At 47.5% G+C, this 22945-nt stretch overlaps 1 protein-coding gene across 1 annotated transcript in view; it reads left to right on the top strand.

Annotated features, from left to right (window-relative positions):
- dnah5l (dynein, axonemal, heavy chain 5 like) overlaps positions 1-22945 on the top strand; it is a 42704-nt gene that overhangs the window by 491 nt on the left and 19268 nt on the right. The window contains 45 exon segments of the mRNA XM_034573101.1: positions 1032-1103; positions 1419-1520; positions 1951-2119; positions 2266-2369; positions 2371-2432; positions 2760-2856; positions 3419-3517; positions 4284-4465; positions 7221-7340; positions 7448-7553; positions 7669-7764; positions 8006-8101; positions 8211-8384; positions 9329-9418; positions 9499-9654; positions 9719-9858; positions 10249-10400; positions 10508-10715; positions 11656-11743; positions 11882-12005; positions 12091-12188; positions 12190-12264; positions 12366-12458; positions 12530-12633; positions 13173-13269; positions 15087-15167; positions 15555-15809; positions 16050-16199; positions 16295-16413; positions 16543-16679; positions 16764-16926; positions 17063-17174; positions 17278-17406; positions 17837-18036; positions 18920-19073; positions 19190-19300; positions 19375-19530; positions 19924-20052; positions 20161-20376; positions 20763-20909; positions 20992-21164; positions 21378-21448; positions 21550-21657; positions 21931-22118; positions 22680-22874. Of these exon segments, the coding sequence (XP_034428992.1) occupies positions 1032-1103; positions 1419-1520; positions 1951-2119; positions 2266-2369; positions 2371-2432; positions 2760-2856; positions 3419-3517; positions 4284-4465; positions 7221-7340; positions 7448-7553; positions 7669-7764; positions 8006-8101; positions 8211-8384; positions 9329-9418; positions 9499-9654; positions 9719-9858; positions 10249-10400; positions 10508-10715; positions 11656-11743; positions 11882-12005; positions 12091-12188; positions 12190-12264; positions 12366-12458; positions 12530-12633; positions 13173-13269; positions 15087-15167; positions 15555-15809; positions 16050-16199; positions 16295-16413; positions 16543-16679; positions 16764-16926; positions 17063-17174; positions 17278-17406; positions 17837-18036; positions 18920-19073; positions 19190-19300; positions 19375-19530; positions 19924-20052; positions 20161-20376; positions 20763-20909; positions 20992-21164; positions 21378-21448; positions 21550-21657; positions 21931-22118; positions 22680-22874 (5898 nt within the window).

Here is a 22945-nt window from a genome sequence, read left to right as displayed (position 1 = left end):
AGTAAAATAAGGAACCTAAGTTTTCCCTTGATCCTGTTTCTCTGTGTTAACTCTTCATTTCACTCTCACACTGTTTGATGACTCATCCTGCGTCCAATCAGAAACCTTTGTACCAGTTAGCGACCGGCGCACATGGAGCTAACGGCCTCATTCATTTAAATCTGCAGGCGTCAACAAAGGTGGGGCGAGAAGCTGGTTAATAAAAAAAAAAGAAGAAAAATGAACGTTGTTATCAATTCCTTATGATAAAGAAATGTAATTAAGTTTTGTTATTTTACAGTTTAACCATAACTTTATTATAAATATCTAAAATATAAAGAAAACACAACCAAGAAATCAAACTTAAATGAAGTAAAATATAAATTCTTCTTCTTTTGTAAAATAAACTTTTCATATCAAACACAGACATGAAAATAAGTGTGAATGATTTTAGTTTGACCTCTGACCTCAGCGCCGAAAGCATCGTGTGGCGGTGAAGCTGTTGACGTGTCGTCATGGTGCAGCTCGTGATGCAGATCACAGTTTTAGTTTTCAGTCAGAACAAAGCTTCGCTCCCGTCTCACGATAATTACTGTGTCTGTGTTGCTATGGAGAAAATCCTGAAGCCGCTTTGTTTGGTGTTTACACGGTGACGCCAAATACCTTCAGTTCGTCTCACATGACTACAGGTGGACTCAGTGATCAGAGAGCTGGGAAATGAGCTAAAGGCTACATGCTAATAATGAATCAACTGCTGGAAGTTTGAAGTCTTGTGACTGTTCAGGTGTAAATTCAGAAAAGTGATCTGTAGACGCCAGAGTTTGGAAATGTGTCTGTTTCTTTGAAGCAGAACACACACCGCTCTGCACAGCTCGACTCTGTGTCCTCACTCAGCTTCACACAGTTTGTCTCGGTCATGGTCAGAGTCTCGATTTGAGGCCAAGTCCTTGTTGTTTTTGGACTCGATTGTAATGTGTCGACTGAAGTGAAAATAAGTTTCTGTACTTTGGCCACAAACTGAAACTAACCTCAGTCCCTCTGTGTTTTTTCAGCCTTTACTGGGGACGTGTCTGTTCTTCCTGAGAACCACAGACAAGGCCATAACCACCGCTAACATACAGCAGGTCAGTCCGTCGTGGTGCGTTCAGGAGCGTCTCAATGGACATTAAACTACCCCCCCCCCCCAAAAAAAAAAGAAACACACGAGACATGACAGAAGTTTTCGTTTCAACCAAACATTTAAATGATGACGATTTGTTCTGCCCACGGTGATGTCACAGTCTCCTGTACAGAGCTGATCATAGAAGTTAAGGAGGTTTTCATGAACCTTGTCCTTGCTGCGGATCAGCTGTTCTCAGGGTCCCTCTAAGCCCGGGTCCCAGGTGAATGTTCCAAGCCCCTGGTCGTAGTCAGTCACATGATCTCTGCTCCGCCTGCAGGAGGTGAACCTCGGCCTGTTGGACTGCAGCGACGGCAGCTTCCTGCACAGCGTGGAGACTCTGCTGCTGGACGTCCTGTTGCCGGCTCTCAGGTCACAGCAGGTATGAACCTGAGTGACACCTTCAACTAGACGTCCATCAGAGGAACCTGAGCAGAACCTCATGTTCTCACAGGAGCAGGATCTTCTTTTCTCTTCTGATCATGCATCAAGTTAAAAACTGTTTGGTCTGATGTTTTCTTTTCATCCTTATCATGAATGCTTTTATTATTATTATTATTATTATTATTATTATTATTATTATTATTATTATTATCATAAGTAAACAGAAACATCTCTATATCCAGTGTCTAAAGGACTTTAGATGGACGACATAGAACATGAACATTAAATAAAATGTCAAAGATGGTTTCTGTCATTTTGCGGGTTCTCATCTCGGAATGTTCACGGGTTCACGTGTTCACGTTGAGGTCGGTTTGTATGAACTCCCGCTGACCCTCTGATTCCGTGTGCAGACGTGGGGCTCGGTGCAGACGGGAGCTTCCTCTCCTGACGTCCAGTCCTTCCAGTCGTCTGTGGATCAGTTTGTCAGTAATCTGAACTCGGCCAGACTCAACGTGGAGAGAAAGTTCCAGCTGAAGCCGGTTGACCTCCCTGACGCCATCGAGCAGCTGAGCCTCCCCGCGGATTACACCTCTGCAGGTAGGAGGGACCACTCCGCCGTTTATTCCTCTTCTCTCTTTTTATATAAATCTATTTAGAAGAAAATGATTAACATCGTACAACAACGTGTTTGACATTTAACCAAAAAACCTGGTCCAAGAAATGACTTGCGCTTTTGCTCTCAGCCAATAACAGCGAGCTGGTGGAGCGTCTGAGGGCGTGGTCTCGGTGTGGACCAATCAGATCAAAGCAGGTGCTGACGGAGAGCGAGCAGATGAGGAAGGAGGCGGGATGACGTCGGCCCCTCGGCGGAGCTGGAGCACTGGAAGAGACGCCTGGTCACCTTTAACAGGTGAAGGTCAAAATACAAACCAACGTGTGAAAGTCTGTGAAAACATTTAAAATGATCTGATCTCATCTTTCTCTCATTTCATCTTTAGTGTCACTCACTTTGTCCAAATTCATTTTCTTTACATTTAAAATTTGAGTTAAACTTTTATTGAAAATGTCTCTTTTTTATCTCAGTCTGGTTTCATCTCTAATCCAGTCGTGTGTGTGTTGTGTGTGTGTGTGTGTGTGTGTGTGTGTGTGTGTGTGTGTCTGTGTGTCTGTGTGTCTGTGTGTGTGTGTGTGTCTGTGTGTGTGTGTGTGTGTGTCTGTGTGTGTGTGTGTGTGTCAGTCTGATGGAGGAGTTGAAGAGTCCTCAGGTGAAAAAGGACTCTGGGAGTTCCTGGCAGGTCGCCAGGTCCCGAGCGATACGAGTCTGGAGAGAGCTGGTCAGTGTCTGGAGAGTTTAAACTCAACAACTTATGTTGCGTCTGTCTGCCCGACTGTCTCACTGTCTGTCTGTCTCACTGTCTGTCTCACTGTCTGTCTGTCTCACTGTCTGCCTGTGTCACTGTCTGTCTGTCTCACTGTCTGTCTGTCTTACTGTCTGTCTCACTGTCTGTCTGTGTCACTGTCTGTCTGTCTCACTGTCTGTCTGTGTCACTGTCTGTCTGTCTCACTGTCTGCCTGTCTCCACTGTCTGTGTGTCTGTCTGTCTCACTGTCTGTCTGTCTACTGTCTGTGTGTCCGTCTGTCTCACTGTCTGTGTGTCTGTCTGTCTCACTGTCTGTCTGTCTCACTGTCTGTCTGTCTCACTGTCTGTGTGTCTGTCTGTCTCACTGTCTGTCTGTCTCACAGTCTGTCTGTCTCACTGTCTGTCTGTGTCACTGTCTGTCTGTCTCACTGTCTGTCTGTCTCACTGTCCTGTCCTGTCTCACTGTCTGTCTGTCTCACCGTCTGTCCTGTCTCACCGTCTGTCTGTCTCACGGTCTGTCTGTCTCTGTGTTTCAGGACAGAGAAATCACTGTGGTGTCTAACGAGGCCAAAGACAACGTGAAGTACCTGAACACCCTGAACAAGTTCTTTAGACCTCTGAGGAAATGCACTCCGGTAAAAATAATAGAATAATAAGAAGTGAAATATAATAAAATATAAATAAATGAATGAATAAATATAATAATATAATAGAATAAACTTTATGTAAAACTAGAGACTGAACTTAACCCTGAAAGTTGATGAATGAAATCTTCAAATCAACCTTAAAACAAAGAGTCGGAATCAAGAGGCTGAAGCAGACGCAGAATCTTTAGTTTGAGGAACAAAGATGTGAAGATAAAAACTTTATCATCTCTCTAATATTTAAATATACGCTGTGGGGGTGGAGCTGGACTCTCTGACAGCGTGTCAGACAGGATGCTGTCTAAGTCACATGACATCCTGGACAGTGTGCCCCCCCCTCTCCATGACGAGCAGGACTCACCGAGACGCACCGCAGAGCGCCACAGGAAGTCGTCCTGCCTGAGGCCGTCCAACTACACAACTCCTCCCTCTGAGCGTCTGAGTCAGAGGACTTGACTCGTTACAATGCCACCGATATCCACACATATCCATGCTTGCACTAAATACTCAATCTACAGAACGCACATATTGTACATATGTCATATCTAATTTTATTTCTATATATTTTTTAATCTTTATATGCTTATATTTCTACTCTTGCATGGAGCTATTGTAACAAACACAATTTCCCCCTGGGATCAATAAAGTATTTCTGATTCTGATTCAATACTGATGTGTGGTTGTGTGTCTGCTGTGTGTTGTGTGTCTGCTGTTGTGTTGTGTGTCTGCTGTGTGTTGTGTGTCTCTCCCCTCACAGACTGGTTTTGCTGGAGCACCTCCCCGGGCTGATGATGAGCATCAGATGATTCTCACGTTCTCTCAGTTCTACAACAGCTCAGAGAAGATGACGTCTCTGCTGCTGAAGGTCACAAACCAGATGATGTCATCCTGTAGGAGCTTCCTGCTGCAGAGCGTCAGCCACATCTGGGACCAGAGCAGGTAGAGGTCCTACCAGTCATACAGCAGGTAGAGGTCCTACAGTCATACAGCAGGTAGAGGTCCTACAGTCATTCAGCAGGTAGAGGTCCTACAGTCATACAGCAGGTAGAGGTCCTACAGTCACACAGCAGGTAGAGGTCCTACAGTCATACAGCAGGTAGAGGTCCTACAGTCATTCAGCAGGTAGAGGTCCTACAGTCATACAGCAGGGTAGAGGTCCTACAGTCACACAGCATGTAGAGGTCCTACAGTCATACAGCAGGTAGAGGTCCTACAGTCATACAGCAGGTAGAGGTCCTACAGTCATACAGCAGGTAGAGGTCCTACAGTCATACAGCAGGTAGAGGTCCTACAGGTCATACAGGCATGTAGAGGTCCTACAGTCCATACAGCATGTAGAGGTCCTACAGTCATACAGCAGGTAGAGGTCCTACAGTCATACAGCAGGTAGAGGTCCTACAGTCACACAGCAGGTAGAGGTCCTACAGTCACACAGCAGGTAGAGGTCCTACAGTCATACAGCAGGTAGAGGTCATACAGCAGTAGAGGTCATAACAGCAGGTAGAGGTCCTACAGTCACACAGCAGTTAGAGGTCCTACAGTCATACAGCAGGTAGAAGGTCCTACAGTCATACAGCAGGTAGAGGTCCTACAGTCATACAGCAGGTAGAGGTCCTACAGTCATACAGCAGGTAGAGATCCTACAGTCATACAGCATGTAGAGGTCCTACAGTCATACAGCAGGTAGAGGTCCTACAGTCATACAGCAGGTAGAGGTCCTACAGTCATACAGCAGGTAGAGGTCCTACAGTCACACAGCAGGTAGAGGTCCTACAGTCACACAGCAGGTAGAGGTCCTACAGTCATACAGCAGGTAGAGGTCCTACAGTCATACAGCAGGTAGAGGTCATACAGTCATACAGCAGGTAGAGGTCCTACAGTCACACAGCAGGTAGAGGTCCTACAGTCATACAGCAGGTAGAGGTCCTACAGTCATACAGCAGGTAGAGGTCATACAGCAGGTAGAGGTCATACAGTCATACAGCAGGTAGATGTCCTACAGTCATACAGCAGGGTAGAGGTCCTACAGTCATACAGCATGTAGAGGTCCTACAGTCATACAGCAGGTAGAGGTCCTACAGTCATACAGCAGGTAGAGGTCCTACAGTCATACAGCAGGTAGAGGACCTACAGTCATACAGCAGGTAGAGGTCCTACAGTCATACAGCAGGTAGAGGTCCTACAGTCATACAGCAGGTAGACGTCCTACAGTCATACAGCAGGTAGAGATCCTACAGTCATACAGCAGGTAGAGGTCCTACAGTCATACAGCAGGTAGAGGTCCTACAGTCATACAGCAGGTAGATGTCCTACAGTCATACAGCAGGTAGATGTCCTACAGTCATACAGCAGGTAGAGGTCCTACAGTCATACAGCATGTAGAGGTCCTACAGTCATACAGCAGGTAGAGGTCCTACAGTCATACAGCAGGTAGATGTCCTACAGTCATACAGCAGGTAGAGGTCCTACAGTCATACAGCAGGTAGATGTCCTACAGTCATACAGCAGGTAGAGGTCCTACAGTCATACAGCAGGTAGATGTCCTACAGTCATACAGCAGGTAGAGGTCCTACAGTCATACAGCATGTAGAGGTCCTACAGTCATACAGCAGGTAGAGGTCCTACAGTCATACAGCATGTAGAGGTCCTACAGTCATACAGCAGGTAGAGGTCCTACAGTCATACAGCAGGTAGAGGTCCTACAGTCATACAGCATGTAGAGGTCCTACAGTCATACAGCAGGTAGAGATCCTACAGTCATACAGCATGTAGAGGTCCTACAGTCATACAGCAGGTAGAGGTCCTACAGTCATTCAGCAGGTAGAGGTCCTACAGTCATACAGCATGTAGAGGTCCTACAGTCATACAGCATGTAGAGGTCCTACAGTCATACAGCAGGTAGAGGTCCTACAGTCATACAGCAGGTAGAGGTCCTACAGTCATACAGCAGGTAGATGTCCTACAGTCATACAGCAGGTAGAGGTCCTACAGTCATACAGCATGTAGAGGTCCTACAGTCATACAGCAGGTAGAGGTCCTACAGTCATACAGCAGGTAGAGGTCCTACAGTCATACAGCATGTAGAGGTCCTACAGTCATACAGCAGGTAGAGATCCTACAGTCATACAGCATGTAGAGGTCCTACAGTCATACAGCAGGTAGAGGTCCTACAGTCATACAGCAGGTAGAGGTCCTACAGTCATACAGCAGGTAGATGTCCTACAGTCATACAGCAGGTAGAGGTCCTACAGTCATACAGCAGGTAGAGGTCCTACAGTCATACAGCAGGTAGAGGTCCTACAGTCATACAGCAGGTAGAGGTCCTACAGTCATACAGCAGGTAGATGTCCTACAGTCATACAGCAGGTAGAGGTCCTACAGTCATACAGCATGTAGAGGTCCTACAGTCATACAGCAGGTAGAGGTCCTACAGTCATACAGCAGGTAGAGGTCCTACAGTCATACAGCATGTAGAGGTCCTACAGTCATACAGCAGGTAGAGATCCTACAGTCATACAGCAGGTAGAGGTCCTACAGCCAGTGACCTTTGACCTCTGAATTCTGCTCAGATCTTCAGATATTGTGTTCACAAAGTGTGTGTGTGTGTGTGTGTGTGTGGGTGTGTGTGTGTGTGTGTGTGTGTGTGTGTGTGTGTGTGTGTGTGTGTGTGTGTGTGTGGGTGTTTGTGTGTCAGGTCAGTGTTGTTGCAGCGTATCTCTGAGTGTTGTCATCTGAAGGTTCAGTACCAGAGGAGTTTCCAGTCAGTCAGAGATCAGCTGAGAGAAAATCCTGAGATGAGACAGTTTGACCTCAGGTAAAATCCTCGTCCTCATTGTCTCATTGTCTCAGTGTCTCATTGTCTCAGTGTCTCAGTGTCTCCTTGTCTCTCACCATCATGTCTTCTTCTTCCTTCTCCTGCAGTGAAAACTACATCTTTGGGAAGTTTGATGCTTTCTGCAGACGTCTTGAGAAGATTGCTGACATGGCGTCTACGCTGGAGAGTCTGACCGCTCTGCAACACATGAAGGTCATTCCAACGAATTTATATATATATATATATATATATATATATATATATATATTCTGTATATATACATATACATGTCCTGTGTGTCCTGATGTGAAGCTTACGTGTGTTTCAGGTGGAGGGTGTTGAGGAGATTTACGTTCGATACCAGAGCATCGTCTGCACAACTGAGTCCAAGACCTATGACTTCCTGGACCACCGCAACCTGGAGGTGAGCTGTGGAATTACAGGATGAATCACAGATTCAGAGCAGAACATCAGTTCACAACTTCAACAGTCTCCTAACACGCACACACACAGGAACAGACACACACACACACACTGGCATCAGAGTATTTAAGTGAAGTTGTCAAGTCTTTAGCAACAGTACTTTACTTTTTTCATTGCGTGTGTGTGTGTGTGTGTGTGTGTGTGTGTGTGTGTGTGTGTGTGTGTGTGTGTGTGTGTGTCAGTTTGACAGTGACTACACAGACTTTCAGCTGCAAGTTCAGAGTTTGTTCCAGTCTCTTCAGTCTCTACTCGACTTTTGGTTCCATCAGTCTCTCACTGTAGGTTCATTATACGTTCTACTGAGTGTGTTTGTCTGTTTGTGTGTGATCATGTTAATCCATCGTGTTTGTGTCTCTCTGTGTGTGTGTCTCTCTGTGTGTGTTTCAGACAGAGCAGATGCTGGATCTACTGGTTGTGTTTGAGTCTCTTCCTGCGTCTCCTCTGGATCTGAAGCTTCATTACCTGCAGCTGCTGCAGTTTTACGGCCGAGAGCTGGAGCTGCTGAGGAGGACGTACGAGAGACAGAGAGAGAGACCGACCATTGGACGCAACCTGCCTCCGGTACACCTGTCGCTCTGCCTACCTGTCGCTCTGCCCACCTGTCCATCTGCCCACCTGTCCATCTGCCCACCTGTCGCTCTGCCTACCTGTCGCTCTGCCTACCTGTCCATCTGCCCACCTGTCGCTCTGCCTACCTGTGCCTCTGTCCACCTGTCGCTCTGCCCACCTGTCGCTCTGCCTACCTGTCGCTCTGCCTACCTGTCCATCTGCCCACCTGTCGCTCTGCCTACCTGTCCATCTGCCCACCTGTCGCTCTGCCCACCTGTCGCTCTGCCTACCTGTGCCTCTGTCCACCTGTCGCTCTGCCCACCTGTCGCTCTGCCTACCTGTCCATCTGCCCACCTGTCGCTCTGCCCACCTGTCGCTCTGCCCACCTGTCCATCTGCCCACCTGTCCATCTGCCCACCTGTCGCTCTGCCCACCTGTCGCTCTGTCCACCTGTCGCTCTGTCCACCTGTCGTGGGATGTCAGTAACATCACCTGTCGCTCTGCCCACCTGTCGCTCTGCCCACCTGTCGCTCTGCCCACCTATCGCTCTGCCTACCTGTGCCTCTGTCCACCTGTCGCTCTGTCCACCTGTCGCTCTGTCCACCTGTCGCTCTGTCCACCTGTCGCTCTGTCCACCTGTCCATCTGCCCACCTGTCGCTCTGCCCACCTGTCGCTCTGTCCACCTGTCGCTCTGTCCACCTGTCGTGGGATGTCAGTAACATCACCTGTCGCTCTGCCACCTGTCGCTCTGCCCACCTGTCGCTCTGCCCACCTATCGCTCTGCCTACCTGTGCCTCTGTCCACCTGTCGCTCTGTCCACCTGTCGCTCTGTCCACCTGTCGCTCTGTCCACCTGTCGCTCTGCCTACCTGTCGCTCTGCCCACCTGTCGCTCTGCCTACCTGTCGCTCTGTCCACCTGTCGTGGGATGTCAGTAACATCACCTGTCTCTCTCAGGCGGCCGGTCGGGTGCTGTGGTGTCGTCACCTGTTCCGGAGGATTGAAGCCCCCATGTTGATCCTGAAGAAGAAGCTGAACGTCCTGAAGGTACCGCCTCTGATATTTTCCGACCAATCATGTCAGTGTCTCTGACCCATTTGAACTCAGTGACCCCGTCTCTCTCCCAGGGACCAGAGATGACCAAAGTGATCCGCAGCTACAACAAGATGGCGCTCATGCTGCTGCAGTACGAGGAAGTGCACCTGCAGGGGTGGGTTCAGACTGCAGAGAGGGCGCCGCACTGCCTCAGCGCCGCCCTGCTGGTCCGACATCAAAACTGCAAGGTATGACTGATGACTGAAAACAGTGACGGATCAGTGACTGTACATAACGATGTGTACGTTTCAGGAGGTCTTGGTGAACCTGGACCCTGTGGTGCTGGAGGTTCTGCAGGAGTTTCGCTGGATGACCAAACTCGGGGTGTTTGTGCCAAAAGTCCTCGTGAAGATGACGTCCAGAGAATCAGAGATCAAAGCTCTTTACAACCAGTGAGAACACACGTTCCTATTTTAGTTTGTACTGTTTAATAACTCAAGAACTTCATGATTTAATCCTTCCTGATTTGGTTCAAACGTTTCCTTTGACTCACAGATGAACTGATCAGATTTTAGTGAGGTCAAAGTTCAAGGTCACAGTGACCAAATGAGTCTGGTTAATGGAGACACACAATTCTAAGGGCAGTAATTGTTTTTTTATTCTAAATGACTTAAACTGAATTGAGTTTAGTGAATGTTTTACTCGACATATTTGACCAGACTTTCCTCCACAACTCTTCACATCTCACGTTTCTCTCGTCTTTGCTCATCTCGTCTGTCTTTGTTGAACTGGTGTAGCTTTTAGTCTCTTGATCATGGTGTTCGACGCTCTGATCTGTCCAGGCTGCAGGAGCTGCTGCAGGACTACAGCTCGGTCGTTGACGGGATCCCGGCTCTTCTCTTCCCTCTGATGCAGCCCTTCATCGGCCGGGTGGAGGCGGCGCTCTCCCCCGGACTCACCACACTGTCCTGGACCGCTCTCAACACTGACGCATGTGAGCAGGAACAGATCTGCTGCTCTATGTTGTGATGTGATAAACCTAGATTATGTAAACACACGGTGACACATGATTGAAACTACGATGTTCCTGCCTGTGCTCAGTCATACAGAGTGTGTATGTGGCCCTGGAGGAGCTGGAGCAGGTTTCTAAAGCCGCCACAGATCTGTTGGAGTGTCGTGTCGATCGGCTGCTTCAGGCCGTGTCCTCCTGCAGCCTGCTGGTCCTGCCTGAAGACTCCCCCGTCTCACCTCACCACCTCCTGCTGCAGACAGACGCCTCAGTCCGAGCTGCTGCCGTCACTCTGAACTGGTAACGTTTTAATGGTTATGTTTCAGACTGTGTGAGAATCAGCTCTGTTATAATGGTTCTGTTTTGGTGTTCGCCCCCTGTCTGTTAATGCTGTTACTGCAACGACTGCAGAGTGAAATGTAACAGTTTTTCACTTACACCTGACAACTCCACAGTTTCTCCATCTCCCCAAGTCAAGAGTTCGAATGTCACATCAATAACAGCACTCGGCCTCTAACAGCACAGCTTTACTCTCTCCTCTCCGGCCTCCCACTCAAACTCCTCCATAAACTCCAACTGGTCCAAAACGCAGCTGACCGGATCCTCACCAGAACCCAAACCCCAGAACCCAAACCCCAGAACCCAAACCCCAGAACCCATCCAGCGAACACATCGCCCCTGGCTCCCTATCAAATACAGCTTCAACTTCAAGGTTCTCCTCCTCACTACCAAGGCTCTCCACAACATGGCACCTCCTCCCCTCTCTGACCTCCTCCTCAACTACACACCCACCCATACTCTCCGCTCGTCCTCCTCCATGCTCCTCACCACACCTCCTGCCCGGCTGTCTTCCATGGGCTCAAGAGCCTTCAGCCGTGCAGCCCCCCCCCCCCCCCCGTCTCTGGAACTCTCTCCCACCTTCAAATCCTGTTTAAAAACTCACCTCTTCCGATCGACGTACTCAGAATACTTCTTTAGTATTTACTTGATCTTTTGTTAGTCTGTTGTTGTGTGTTGTTGTGTTCATGTTTGCTCTGTTTTTATATTTGTGAATCTGTTTTATTTTATTATTATTTCTACATGTAAGGTGACCTTGAGTGTCATGAAAGGCGCCCATACATAAAATGTATTATTATTATTATAATTATTATTATTGTGTGTGTGTGTGTGTGTGTGTGTGTGTGTGTGTGTGTGTGTGTGTGTGTGTGTGTGTGTGTGTGTGTGTGTGTGTGTGAGACAGGCAGAGTCAGCAGGTGGAGAAATATGTGTTTGAGCTGATTGAGGAGGTGAAGAAGAAGATGAAGCCGACAGAGACTGTTAATCTGGAGGTAACACACACATAAGTTTAATGAGTAAAAAAAAAAACAATACACCTCTCCTCTCATCCTCCTCCTCCTCCTCCTCCTTCTCCTCCTCCTCCTCCTCCTCCTCCTCCTCCTCCTCCTCCTCCTCCTCCTCCTCCTCAGGGATCTTTCCAGTGTCTCCATCCAGACTCCAAACAGAAGACTCGCTGTCAGTCTTGTCTTCCTTGTCGTTTCTACAACCTGATTGGTCAGATCTGTAATCGCAGCACTGAAGCTCTGGTCAAAGGTCAGATTCCTTTACTCCATCACATCATGAAGATCAACATACAGATAAATAAATCTCTACGTTCTTGTTTGTCTTTTCTTTCCAGCCACCAAATCATCTCTGGACGCCCTGAGGAGGAGACTCCATGTCGTTAATACCAGTCGTCCTCCGCCTCCTCTTCCTCCTCCAGCAGCCACTCTGCTCCTCTCCTCTCCTCAGAGCCTCCATCCAGCTCGCCATCCCCAACATCGTCCTCAGACCCAGTCTGGACGACATTCAGGTCCGTCTGCTCTGTGACCTCTGACCTCTGAAGTCGACTCTTCACCTTGCAGAACATTACACTGAACTGGTTTCATGGTTTGAGTTTCCCATGTGTTTCAGACCACAGTGAATCATCTGGTGAACCTGGTGTTGTCTGTGACCAGAGACATTCCTCTGTGGACGTTCTCTCACATGCAGTACAAACAGCAGCAGGTAGACGCTCGCCTCACACACCTGTCAGTGCACAACCAATCACATCCCAGCATTACTCTCTCTCCGTGCAGGTGGAGCAGGCGGCGGTTCGCGACGCTGGAGACGACGTCACGGTGAAGCCGCCGGTGCTCAGGCCTCTGGACAGACAGCTGGCCCGAACATAAGACGTCACCAAGTCAGTCCTTATTTAGTTCCTAGTTTTTATTTTTGAGGATGTTGACCTGGTGTTTAACATAATGAACCAAAACTAGAAACTAAAACCTCAGTTCAGCCTAATGTGATTCATTACAAATCATTTATGATCAGAGACTGTAAATAAAGATCAAAGACACGTCTTTACTTCCTCCAGAAATGAGCTCAAAGTAGCTCAGATATAAATGCTGCCATCTTGTGGTGATCGTGCAGTGGAGCCCGGGTATCGAGGATCTGCCCATTAACTCTCTCCACCAATCCTGAGTCAGTCTCTGCTGTCAATCATGAGCCCGTTATGAACACTTGAACAAACATCAGTGAGATAAGAACGAGCTGAAACGACAGAAACATCTTTGACAAACATTTATTTAACGTCTACTTTGAGTTTTTTAGTTTTGCCCATGTCCCATCTCCTAACATGGAGGAGGCATATTTGACCTGTACTGTAGCCATCCACCAGGGGGCGATGGATGATTTGGCTTCACTTTTATGAGCCGTCATGTATCTGTGTGTATTTTGCAGGTTGGTGATGCAGCTCAGCTCCGAGGTGTCGTCCCTGAGAGGACAGGCTGCTGAGACGCTGAATGACCTCACTCACTTCTCCGCTCTGTGGAACCAGGTTTGTGTGTCTGTGTCGATCAAGCTTCAACCTGTCCCTTTTATTAACTCGTCTCAAATCATCAGATCTGTTATTTCTGTAGTTAAGTTAGATATTTTTAAACTTGCAGAAATCTGTTTTAATTTAGGTAACAGTGCGTTTAATGCAGTCGCCTGTTGGTGGCGTCGTTTCCTCTTTGTGTCAGTGTTTGTCAGAAGAGTCAAAAGGAACTTTTATCCAGTTTGAAGTCACGTTTTAGATCGTGGTGGTTTTTAACTCTGTTTGAAGCAGATGAAGGATTTCATTTCGTCCCACACTGTCCCTGATGAAGACTACAACTCCCATCGTCCCACACTGTCCCTGATGAAGACTACAACTCCCATCATCCCACACTGTCCCTGATGAAGACTACAACTCCCATCGTCCCACACTGTCCCTGATGAAGACTACAACTCCCATCGTCCCACACTGTCCCTGATGAAGACTACAACTCCCATCGTCCCACACTGTCCCTGATGAAGACTACAACTCCCATCGTCCCACACTGTCCCTGATGAAGACTACAACTCCCATCGTCCCACACTGTCCCTGATGAAGACTACAACTCCCATCGCCCCACACTGTCCCTGATGAAGACTACAACTCCCATCGTCCCACACTGTCCCTGATGAAGACTACAACTCCCATCGTCCCACACTGTCCATGAGGAAGACTACAACTCCCATCGTCCACACTGTCCCTGATGAAGACTACAACTCCCATCGTCACACACTGTCCCTGAGGAAGACTACAACTCCCATCGTCCCACACTGTCCCTGATGAAGACTACAACTCCCATCGTCCCACACTGTCCCTGATGAAGACTACAACTCCCATCGTCCCACACTGTCCATGAGGAAGACTACAACTCCCATCGTCCCACACTGTCCCTGATGAAGACTACAACTCCCATCGTCCCACACTGTCCCTGATGAAGACTACAACTCCCATCGTCCCACACTGTCCCTGATGAAGACTACAACTCCCATCGTCCCACACTGTCCCTGATGAAGACTACAACTCCCATCGCCCCACACTGTCCCTGATGAAGACTACAACTCCCATCGTCCCACACTGTCCCTGATGAAGACTACAACTCCCATCGTCCCACACTGTCCATGAGGAAGACTACAACTCCCATCGTCCCACACTGTCCCTGATGAAGACTACAACTCCCATCGTCACACACTGTCCCTGAGGAAGACTACAACTCCCATCGTCCCACACTGTCCCTGATGAAGACTACAACTCCCATCGTCCCACACTGTCCCTGATGAAGACTACAACTCCATCGTCCCACACTGTCCCTGATGAAGACTACAACTCCCATCGTCCCACACTGTCCCTGATGAAGACTACAACTCCCATCGTCACACACTGTCCCTGAGGAAGACTACAACTCCCATCGTCCCACACTGTCCCTGATGAAGACTACAACTCCCATCGTCCCACACTGTCCCTGATGAAGACTACAACTCCCATCGTCCCACACTGTCCCTGATGAAGACTACAACTCCCATCGTCCCACACTGTCCCTGATGAAGACTACAACTCCCATCGTCCCACACTGTCCCTGAGGAAGACTACAACTCCCATCGTCCCACACTGTCCCTGATGAAGACTACAACTCCCATCGTCCCACACTGTCCCTGATGAAGACTACAACTCCCATCGTCCCACACTGTCCCTGAGGAAGACTACAACTCCCATCGTCCCACACTGTCCCTGATGAAGACTACAACTCCCATCATCCCACACTGCTGTTGTTCCATGTTTAAAGATCACTGTTCTGTTTTCAGGAGCCAGAGGAGCAGGTGCAGATCTTTCTGAAATCGGAGCCGTCGCTGACAGAGTTCAGTTCTCAGATCTGCTTCTACTCTGTGAGTCCAACACCTCTTCATCTTCATCACTACTCCTCTTCATCACTTCATATCTTCATCACTACTTTTACTCATGTTAATGATTTGAACAATTCTTCCACCCCTGAAGAAGAAACAAGAACCAAAACGTGAAACCATAAATAAATTTGACGACACGTCTCCACTTCCTGTAGAAAGATCTGATGCTGACGTGTTGTGGAGTCAGTCGTGATCACGGAGTCGTAGTAAACATTTATTTAACATTTACTTTGATTTTTTAGTTTGGTCCATGTCCCATCTGCTAACATGGAGGAGGAGGGTTTAGGATCTATACTGCAGCCGGCCAGTCGTCCGTCTTTATGTACAGTCAGTATTTACTCTCTGTTCTCCCATGATGCATTGCTGCAGAAGCTGGAGGTGCAGATTTCGGAGCTCCCTCTGTTTCGTACGATGGGTTCCATCATCTTCGACACCGACGAGCTGAAGCTGGCTCTGACTCAGGAAAGTCGACTGTGGAAACAAGCCTTTGGTGCTGCGCTCAACCGCCGGGCGTCCACCGACATGGACGGCATCTTCACGTTTGTGGACGGGATGACGAAGAGTCTGCAGCGTCCAATCACAGACCTGGAGGACGTCCGAGGAGCCATGTCGGCACTCAGAGAGGTGAAGGGACACATGAACTGAGGAGTTCTTGTCAGTGATGGTAGAAGATGTGAGGAGACGTGTTGCATATGAAGAAGTCTTGTTGTGATCCACGATCAGCTGACACCATGTAACCTGCTCAGTTCCTCCTTTCTTTAATCCTCCGTCATGTTTTCACTCTTTGATTCACTCAGTCGTTCATTTCATCTTATATTTGACAGTGAGACACGTTTGACTCATTCCTCGCTGTTTGTGTTTGAGGTTCGGGAGGCGGAGGTTCGTATCGACGCCACTATCGGTCCAGTCGAGGAATCCTTCGCTCTGCTCAACAAACACGAGCTGCTGTTTAATGACGGGAACGCCGAGCGCGTGGACGGCCTGACGTACGCCTGGAAGAACCTCAACGCCCTGGTGAGGAGGGGGACGCCGTCGAGGGAAGGTATAACATCAACAAGAGTTTGTACGAAGATCCAGGTGTGTGTGTGTGTGTGTGTCTGTGATTTTAGGTGGTGCAGAACCAGAACACTCTGGTGAAGATCCAACCCAGCATGAAGGCAGACCTGCTGTCTGCAGTCCAGAGCTTCCAGAGCGACGTTCACGACTTCTGCACCAAGTACAACCAAAGGTATACACACACACACACACACACACACACACACACACACACACACACACACACACACACACACACACACACACACACACACAATAACACGTTGGACCTGTGCACAACAACTCAAACCTGTGCGTGCAGGGGTCCTGGCGTGGAGGGCGTGGCTCCAGTTGAAGCCAGTGAGCGCCTGCAGTGTTTTCAGTCAGACTTTGATCAGCTGTGGAGGAAGTTCATCACCTACTCAGGAGGAGAGGAGCTGTTCGGTTTGACTGTTAAAGGTTCGTCTCACCACCTGCCTCCTTGCTTCCTTCTCTCCTTCTCTCCTGGCTTCTCTCCTCCTTAATCTCCCTCCTCCCTTGCAGAGTATCCAGAGCTGCAGAGGATCAAGAGGGAGCTCTCTCTTCTGTCCAAACTTTACAGTTTATATAACTCCGTCATCGACAGCGTGACTGGATACTACGACTTCCTGTGGGCCGGACTGGACATCGAGAAGATGAACCTGGAGCTGCAGGACTTCCAGAACAGGTCGAGCAGCGAGGACAGTGATAGGACAATATTTAAAACTGGATAAAAGTCGATGAATGCAGCAGAAAAAGAGAAATAAAAAGTAAAAGATCTCTGTTGTAGTTTTATTTCTTCACCTGTCTCTGGGTCTTTTCAGGATCAAGAAGCTTCCAAAGGCGTTGAAGGAGTGGCAGGCGTTTAGAGATCTGAAGAAGACCATCGATGACTTCACTGAGTCCTGCCCTCTGCTCTACATGATGGCCAACAAGGTACGAGGCCGGTCAGAGGTGTCCCTGATCTCACCTGTGTCTTAGAAAACATTCACTCAGTTTGTGTCTCAGAACCTGAAGCTGTGGACTCTGTGTCCTTCAGGCGATGCTGCCCAGACACTGGACTCGTCTCAGTGAGTTGACCGCTCACAGTTTCCAGGTGGAATCAGAGAGCTTCTCTCTCAGAAGCATCATGGAGGCTCCGCTGCTAAAACACAAAGAGGACATTGAGGTTTGGATGATTTATTCACATTATTTTATTTTAATCTGACACAATAACTTTTGTTGGAAAGATTGTAATTCTTAACTTGTTAATGATAAAGTTAATTCTTCTGGGACTTTCCCAAATCTTTTTATTAATCCTGAAAAATTAAGAATAATCCTGAAATGTCCAAGATATGGACATCAGAGTTTGGGAATAACCTATAAATGTTTGGAGTAATAATCCTGACTGGACCTGGATTATAAGAGAGAGATGAAAAAAATAAAAGCTATTCTGAAATACCACAGTTATTTATAGTCAGGACTCAAAAGTCTAAAATAATCCTGACAACTGTTCAGTAAAAATCCAGATAATCCAGATTAATCTCCACAAATGAAAGTTCAGAAATTATCAAAAAGATGGAAACTGGATTGTCTGTCTTCTGTCCTGTTGTCGTCAGGATGTCTGCATCAGTGCAGTGAAGGAGCGAGACATCGAGGCCAAGCTGAAGGACGTCGTGGCCGAGTGGAGCAGCCAGAGCCTCAGCTTTGCCCCCTTCAGGACCAGAGGAGAACTGCTGCTGAGAGGAGCCGACACCGTAGAGAAGGTCTCCATGATGGAGGACGGCCTGATGGTGCTGACGTCACTGCTGAGCAACAGGTAGGGGGGGGGGGGGGAGAAAGAGAAAGAGAAAGAGAATAAAAGATCAAGAATCAAAAAATATTGATAGAAGTAAGATTAGTTGTAGAACAAAAGACTGGGTGGAGAGATGGATGAAAGAAAGAATGAATGAAAGAAAGAATGAATGAATGAATGAATGAATGAATGAATGAAAGAAAGAAAGAAAGAATGAATGAATGAATGAATGAATGAATGAATGAAAGAAAGAATGAATGAATGAATGAATGAATGAATGAAAGAAAGAATGAATGAATGAATGAATGAATGAAAGAAAGAATGAATGAATGAATGAATGAATGAAAGAAAGAATGAATGAATGAATGAATGAATGAATGAAAGAAAGAAAGAAAGAATGAATGAATGAATGAATGAATGAATGAAAGAAAGAAAGAAAGAAAGAAAGAATGAATGAATGAATGAATGAATGAATGAAAGAATGAATGAATGAATGAATGAATGAATGAATGAATGAATGAAAGAAAGAAAGAAAGAAAGAAAGAAAGAAAGAAAGAAAGAAAGAAAGAAAGAAAGAATGAATGAATGAAAGAGAATGAATGAATGAATGAAAGAATGAATGAATGAATGAAAGAAAGAATGAATGAATGAATGAATGAATGAATGAATGAAAGAAAGAAAGAATGAATGAATGAATGAATGAATGAAAGAAAGAAAGAAAGAAAGAATGAATGAATGAATGAATGAATGAATGAATGAATGAATGAATGAATGAATGAATGAATGAATGAATGAAAGAATGAATGAATGAATGAATGAAAGAGAATGAATGAATGAATGAATGAATGAATGAAAGAAAGAAAGAAAGAAAGAAAGAATGAATGAATGAATGAATGTCGTCCTGCAGGTACAACGCTCCGTTCAAGCCGTCCATCCAGCTGTGGGTCCAGAAACTCTCCAACACGTCCGAGATCATCGAGAAGTGGTTGTCGGTTCAAAACCTCTGGATCTACCTGGAGGCCGTGTTTGTGGGCGGAGACATCGCCAAACAGCTGCCTCAGGTCAGAACAAACATCAGGCTGCGTGTCACCAGTGACATCATCACCACGCCTCGTTGTTGCCATGCCAACCTGCAAACAGCTTTCCTGTGGCTTGATGCTTGTTGTTTGTTCCTCAGGAGGCGAAACGTTTCCTGAACATCGACAAGTCCTGGCAGAGGATCATGCAGCGAGCACACGAGCTTCCCAACGCCGTGCAGTGCTGCGTGGGAGACGAGACGCTCAGCCAGGTGCTGCCCACGTGCCTCTGAGCAACACAACCGTGCTGTAGGTCCACGCTCACAGCCGCTTGTTGTCTCTGCAGCTGCTGCCTCACCTGCTGGAGCAGCTGGAGCTGTGTCAGAAGTCTCTGTCCGGTTACCTGGAGAAGAAACGACTGGTGTTTCCTCGCTTCTTCTTCGTGTCCGACCCCGCCCTGCTGGAGATCCTGGGTCAGGCGTCGGACTCGCACACCATACAGGTAACACGAGTGTGAAATGTGTCGCACGAGAAGAAACACGTCAGCTCAGCAGTGCAATAATTACATTAAAATAAAAGCAAAGTAGAAAGAGCTTCACCCACACACACACACACACACACACACACACACACACACACACACACACACACACACACACACACACACACACACACACACACACACACACACACACACACACACACACACACACACACACACACACACACACATACGGTGCAGGTGGAACAAACACTGGTTTAAGATTTAGTTTCATTTTTAAAACTTTTCTCTGCTCCACCTCTCAGCACCTTTCGTCTTTTCTTTCTTTTCTTTCTTTACGATCTTGATAAAATAGTTGATAAATATTTAAGTCTGAATTCTCTTTGTCATCAGGCTCATCTCCTGAGTCTGTTCGACAACGTTAGCCGAGTCGTGTTCAGTGAGAAACTCTACGACCAGATGCTCAGTTTTCAGTCTCAGGAAGGAGAAACTGTGGAGCTGAGTCAACCCGTCCTGGCTCAGGTACATTTCATCAGAACCTCTGACAGGACTTTAAACCAGAAACCTCCATTAAAACTGTATGAATCTGTCTGGATCTTTTCTGTGACTGCTGACGATTCAACCTTCCAGGGTAACGTGGAGGTGTGGTTAGTACAGCTGCTCGCCGGAGTCAGACACACGCTCCACGCCATCATTCGTCAGGCCTACGTGGCGATCACTGAGCCGGGCCTGAAGCTGCTGGACTTCCAGTCGGCGTTTCCAGCTCAGGTCGGCCTCCTGGGAATCCAGATGATCTGGACCAGAGACGCAGAAGACGCACTAGTCCTCAGCAAGTCTGACAAGAAGGTGCTTTTATTTGTATGTATCAGCGCCAGCGACACCCAGTGGTCGGAGGCATCATGTTTTCACGTGACATTGTGAACACGATATCATGAGAACGCCTGAAGGGACTTTGTTCAAATTTGGTAGAAATCTTGAGTTAAACTCAAAGATGAACTGATTCGATTTTGATGTTTTTTAAGCAGGTAAGTGGACACGTAGGTAAACATGTGAGTAGATAACAGAGACAAACTACATTTAAATGATCCAACATTACTTTAACGTAACTGAAAAACTCTCGTGAGGAAGGTAGTTAATGTAAAGTCTAATTCTAGTTTTTATTTTAATGTGAGTGGGGGGGGCGTACCTTTAACTATCAGCTCCTCTCACCCCCCCGTCTGATCGTCCGGCAGATCATGCAGACAACCAATCAGAAGTTCATGGACCTCCTCAACGAGCTGATCGACATGACGACGAAGGAGCTGAGCAGAAACGAGAGGACCAAGTATGAGACGCTCATCACCATCCACGTCCACCAGAGGGACATCTTTGACGAGCTGGTGGGTGGATGGAGGGACAGAGACATTACGTTGCGTCACTAATCCGAGTGGTTGTGTCATTTTGTAACCTTATCTCCATCAGGTGCGCCTGAACGTTCGATCTGCGTTGGACTTCGAGTGGCAAAAACAGTCGAGGTTTTACTTCTTGGAGGAGACGGACAGATGCGTCATTCAAATCACAGACGTGGAGTTCAGCTACTGCAACGAATACCTGGGCTGTACAGACAGACTGGTCATCACTCCGCTGACTGACAGGTACAAACCACAGACTGTCAATAAGATGACGGTTCCCAAAAGTGGAGCTAAAGCATCTCCATCGCCCCCTGGTGGCTGGCTGCAGTATGGGTCATAAACCCCGCCTCCGTCATTCGGGCCGACCATCTTAATTATCACTCTGTTACAAACCAAACCCACTGACAGATCATTTAAACTAAATAAATACGTTACCACTCTGACACATGTGTCCAGGTGTTACATCACTCTGTCGCAGGCCCTGGGGATGAGCATGGGCGGAGCTCCGGCAGGTCCGGCAGGAACAGGTAACCAAGTCTCCAGTGAAAAACTCTCACTCTGAGTTTGTTGCTCTAATTAAGTGTGTGTGCTTGTCTGTGTGTGTTTGTGTGTGTCTGTGTGTTTACAGGTAAAACAGAGACCACGAAGGACATGGGTCGCTGTCTGGGCAAATACGTGGTGGTTTTCAATTGTTCGGACCAGATGGACTACAGAGGACTGGGACGTATTTATAAAGGTGTGATGCTGCTACAGCCAACAGTCGGCTTAAATCCCTGCGAGCCTCCTGCCCTCTGCTCGTGGTAACTGCTGATGGAGCTGAAAGACAAAGCTTATGATTTACTGGTCGATCTACGTTCCAAACCTTTGGTTAAGAGCTCTGGGTATTGACTGAAAGAACGAGATCGCAAATGCAAGCAGCCAAAAAGTTTCAGGCTCAACAAAAAAATGTCCTCAACCATGTGTCCAGTTGTGTAAAGTGCCACCTGCTGGTTGTTGTGTGTCTCTGCAGGTCTGGCTCAGTCCGGAGCCTGGGGCTGCTTCGATGAGTTCAACCGCATCGAGCTGCCGGTCCTGTCAGTCGCCGCCCAGCAGATCTACGTCGTCCTGCAGTGCAAAAAGAACAAGAAGAAGCAGTTTGTCTTCACAGACGGAGACATGGTCGACATGGACCCTGAGTTTGGCATCTTCCTCACCATGGTAACCAAGATCCGACCTGCAGGAAGAGTTACAAGTTTCGTACTGAGTGAAAACCGAGAGTAAATGCACAAAGGTCTGATCAGAAACCTTAGATCCAAACTGAGTGATGTCACAAGCTGTGTTTCTTCAGGGGTCACATGCTTCGAAGGGTTTATCTGAACTTCCCATTTCTTAAGGCCAAGAAATGAATCCAATGTGTGGGCCAAGCTTTCCCAGGATTCATTGCGTGCCGGTGATAAAGCTAATGAGCTCGCTATAGAGGAAACGTGCAGCGGCTAAAAGTAACAAACGATGCAGCCGCAAGGGCTAGAGACGCAAATATGAAATACTCTGAAAACGAATGTCTATAATCTACATCTACAAAGTTTGTAGTCTGCGTCCACCCAAGGACATGGCCACTGAATTAGTCCCAGGACTTAACCACCTCAAAACCAGAACAATCTCACAGCCACAGTTCCAGCTTTGAATTTCTTCAGAACCAACCAGCGAACCAATCACAGAGTTCTATGTATCTCAGAACCAGTCAGTTATCAAAACCTGATTCTACAACTGGTCCTCCAGAACCCTGGATACGCCGGTCGCCAGGAGCTGCCCGAGAACCTGAAGATCCAGTTCCGCACAGTAGCCATGATGGTCCCGGACCGAGCCATCATCATGAGGGTGAAACTGGCCAGTGCAGGTTTTCGTGACAACCAGGTTCTCAGCAGGAAGTTCTACACCCTCTACAAACTGTGTGAGGAGCAGCTCTCCAAACAGGTCGGGGAGTGAAACATCATCAAAACTCACATGGACTCACTCTGTCATTTTACAGATCAATCAGATCAATC

This window comes from Hippoglossus hippoglossus, chromosome 20 (genome assembly GCF_009819705.1).
Source record: "Hippoglossus hippoglossus isolate fHipHip1 chromosome 20, fHipHip1.pri, whole genome shotgun sequence".
In the NCBI taxonomy this organism is placed as follows: Eukaryota; Metazoa; Chordata; class Actinopteri; order Pleuronectiformes; family Pleuronectidae; genus Hippoglossus; species Hippoglossus hippoglossus.
This window is presented reverse-complemented; position numbering and strand designations above follow the sequence as displayed.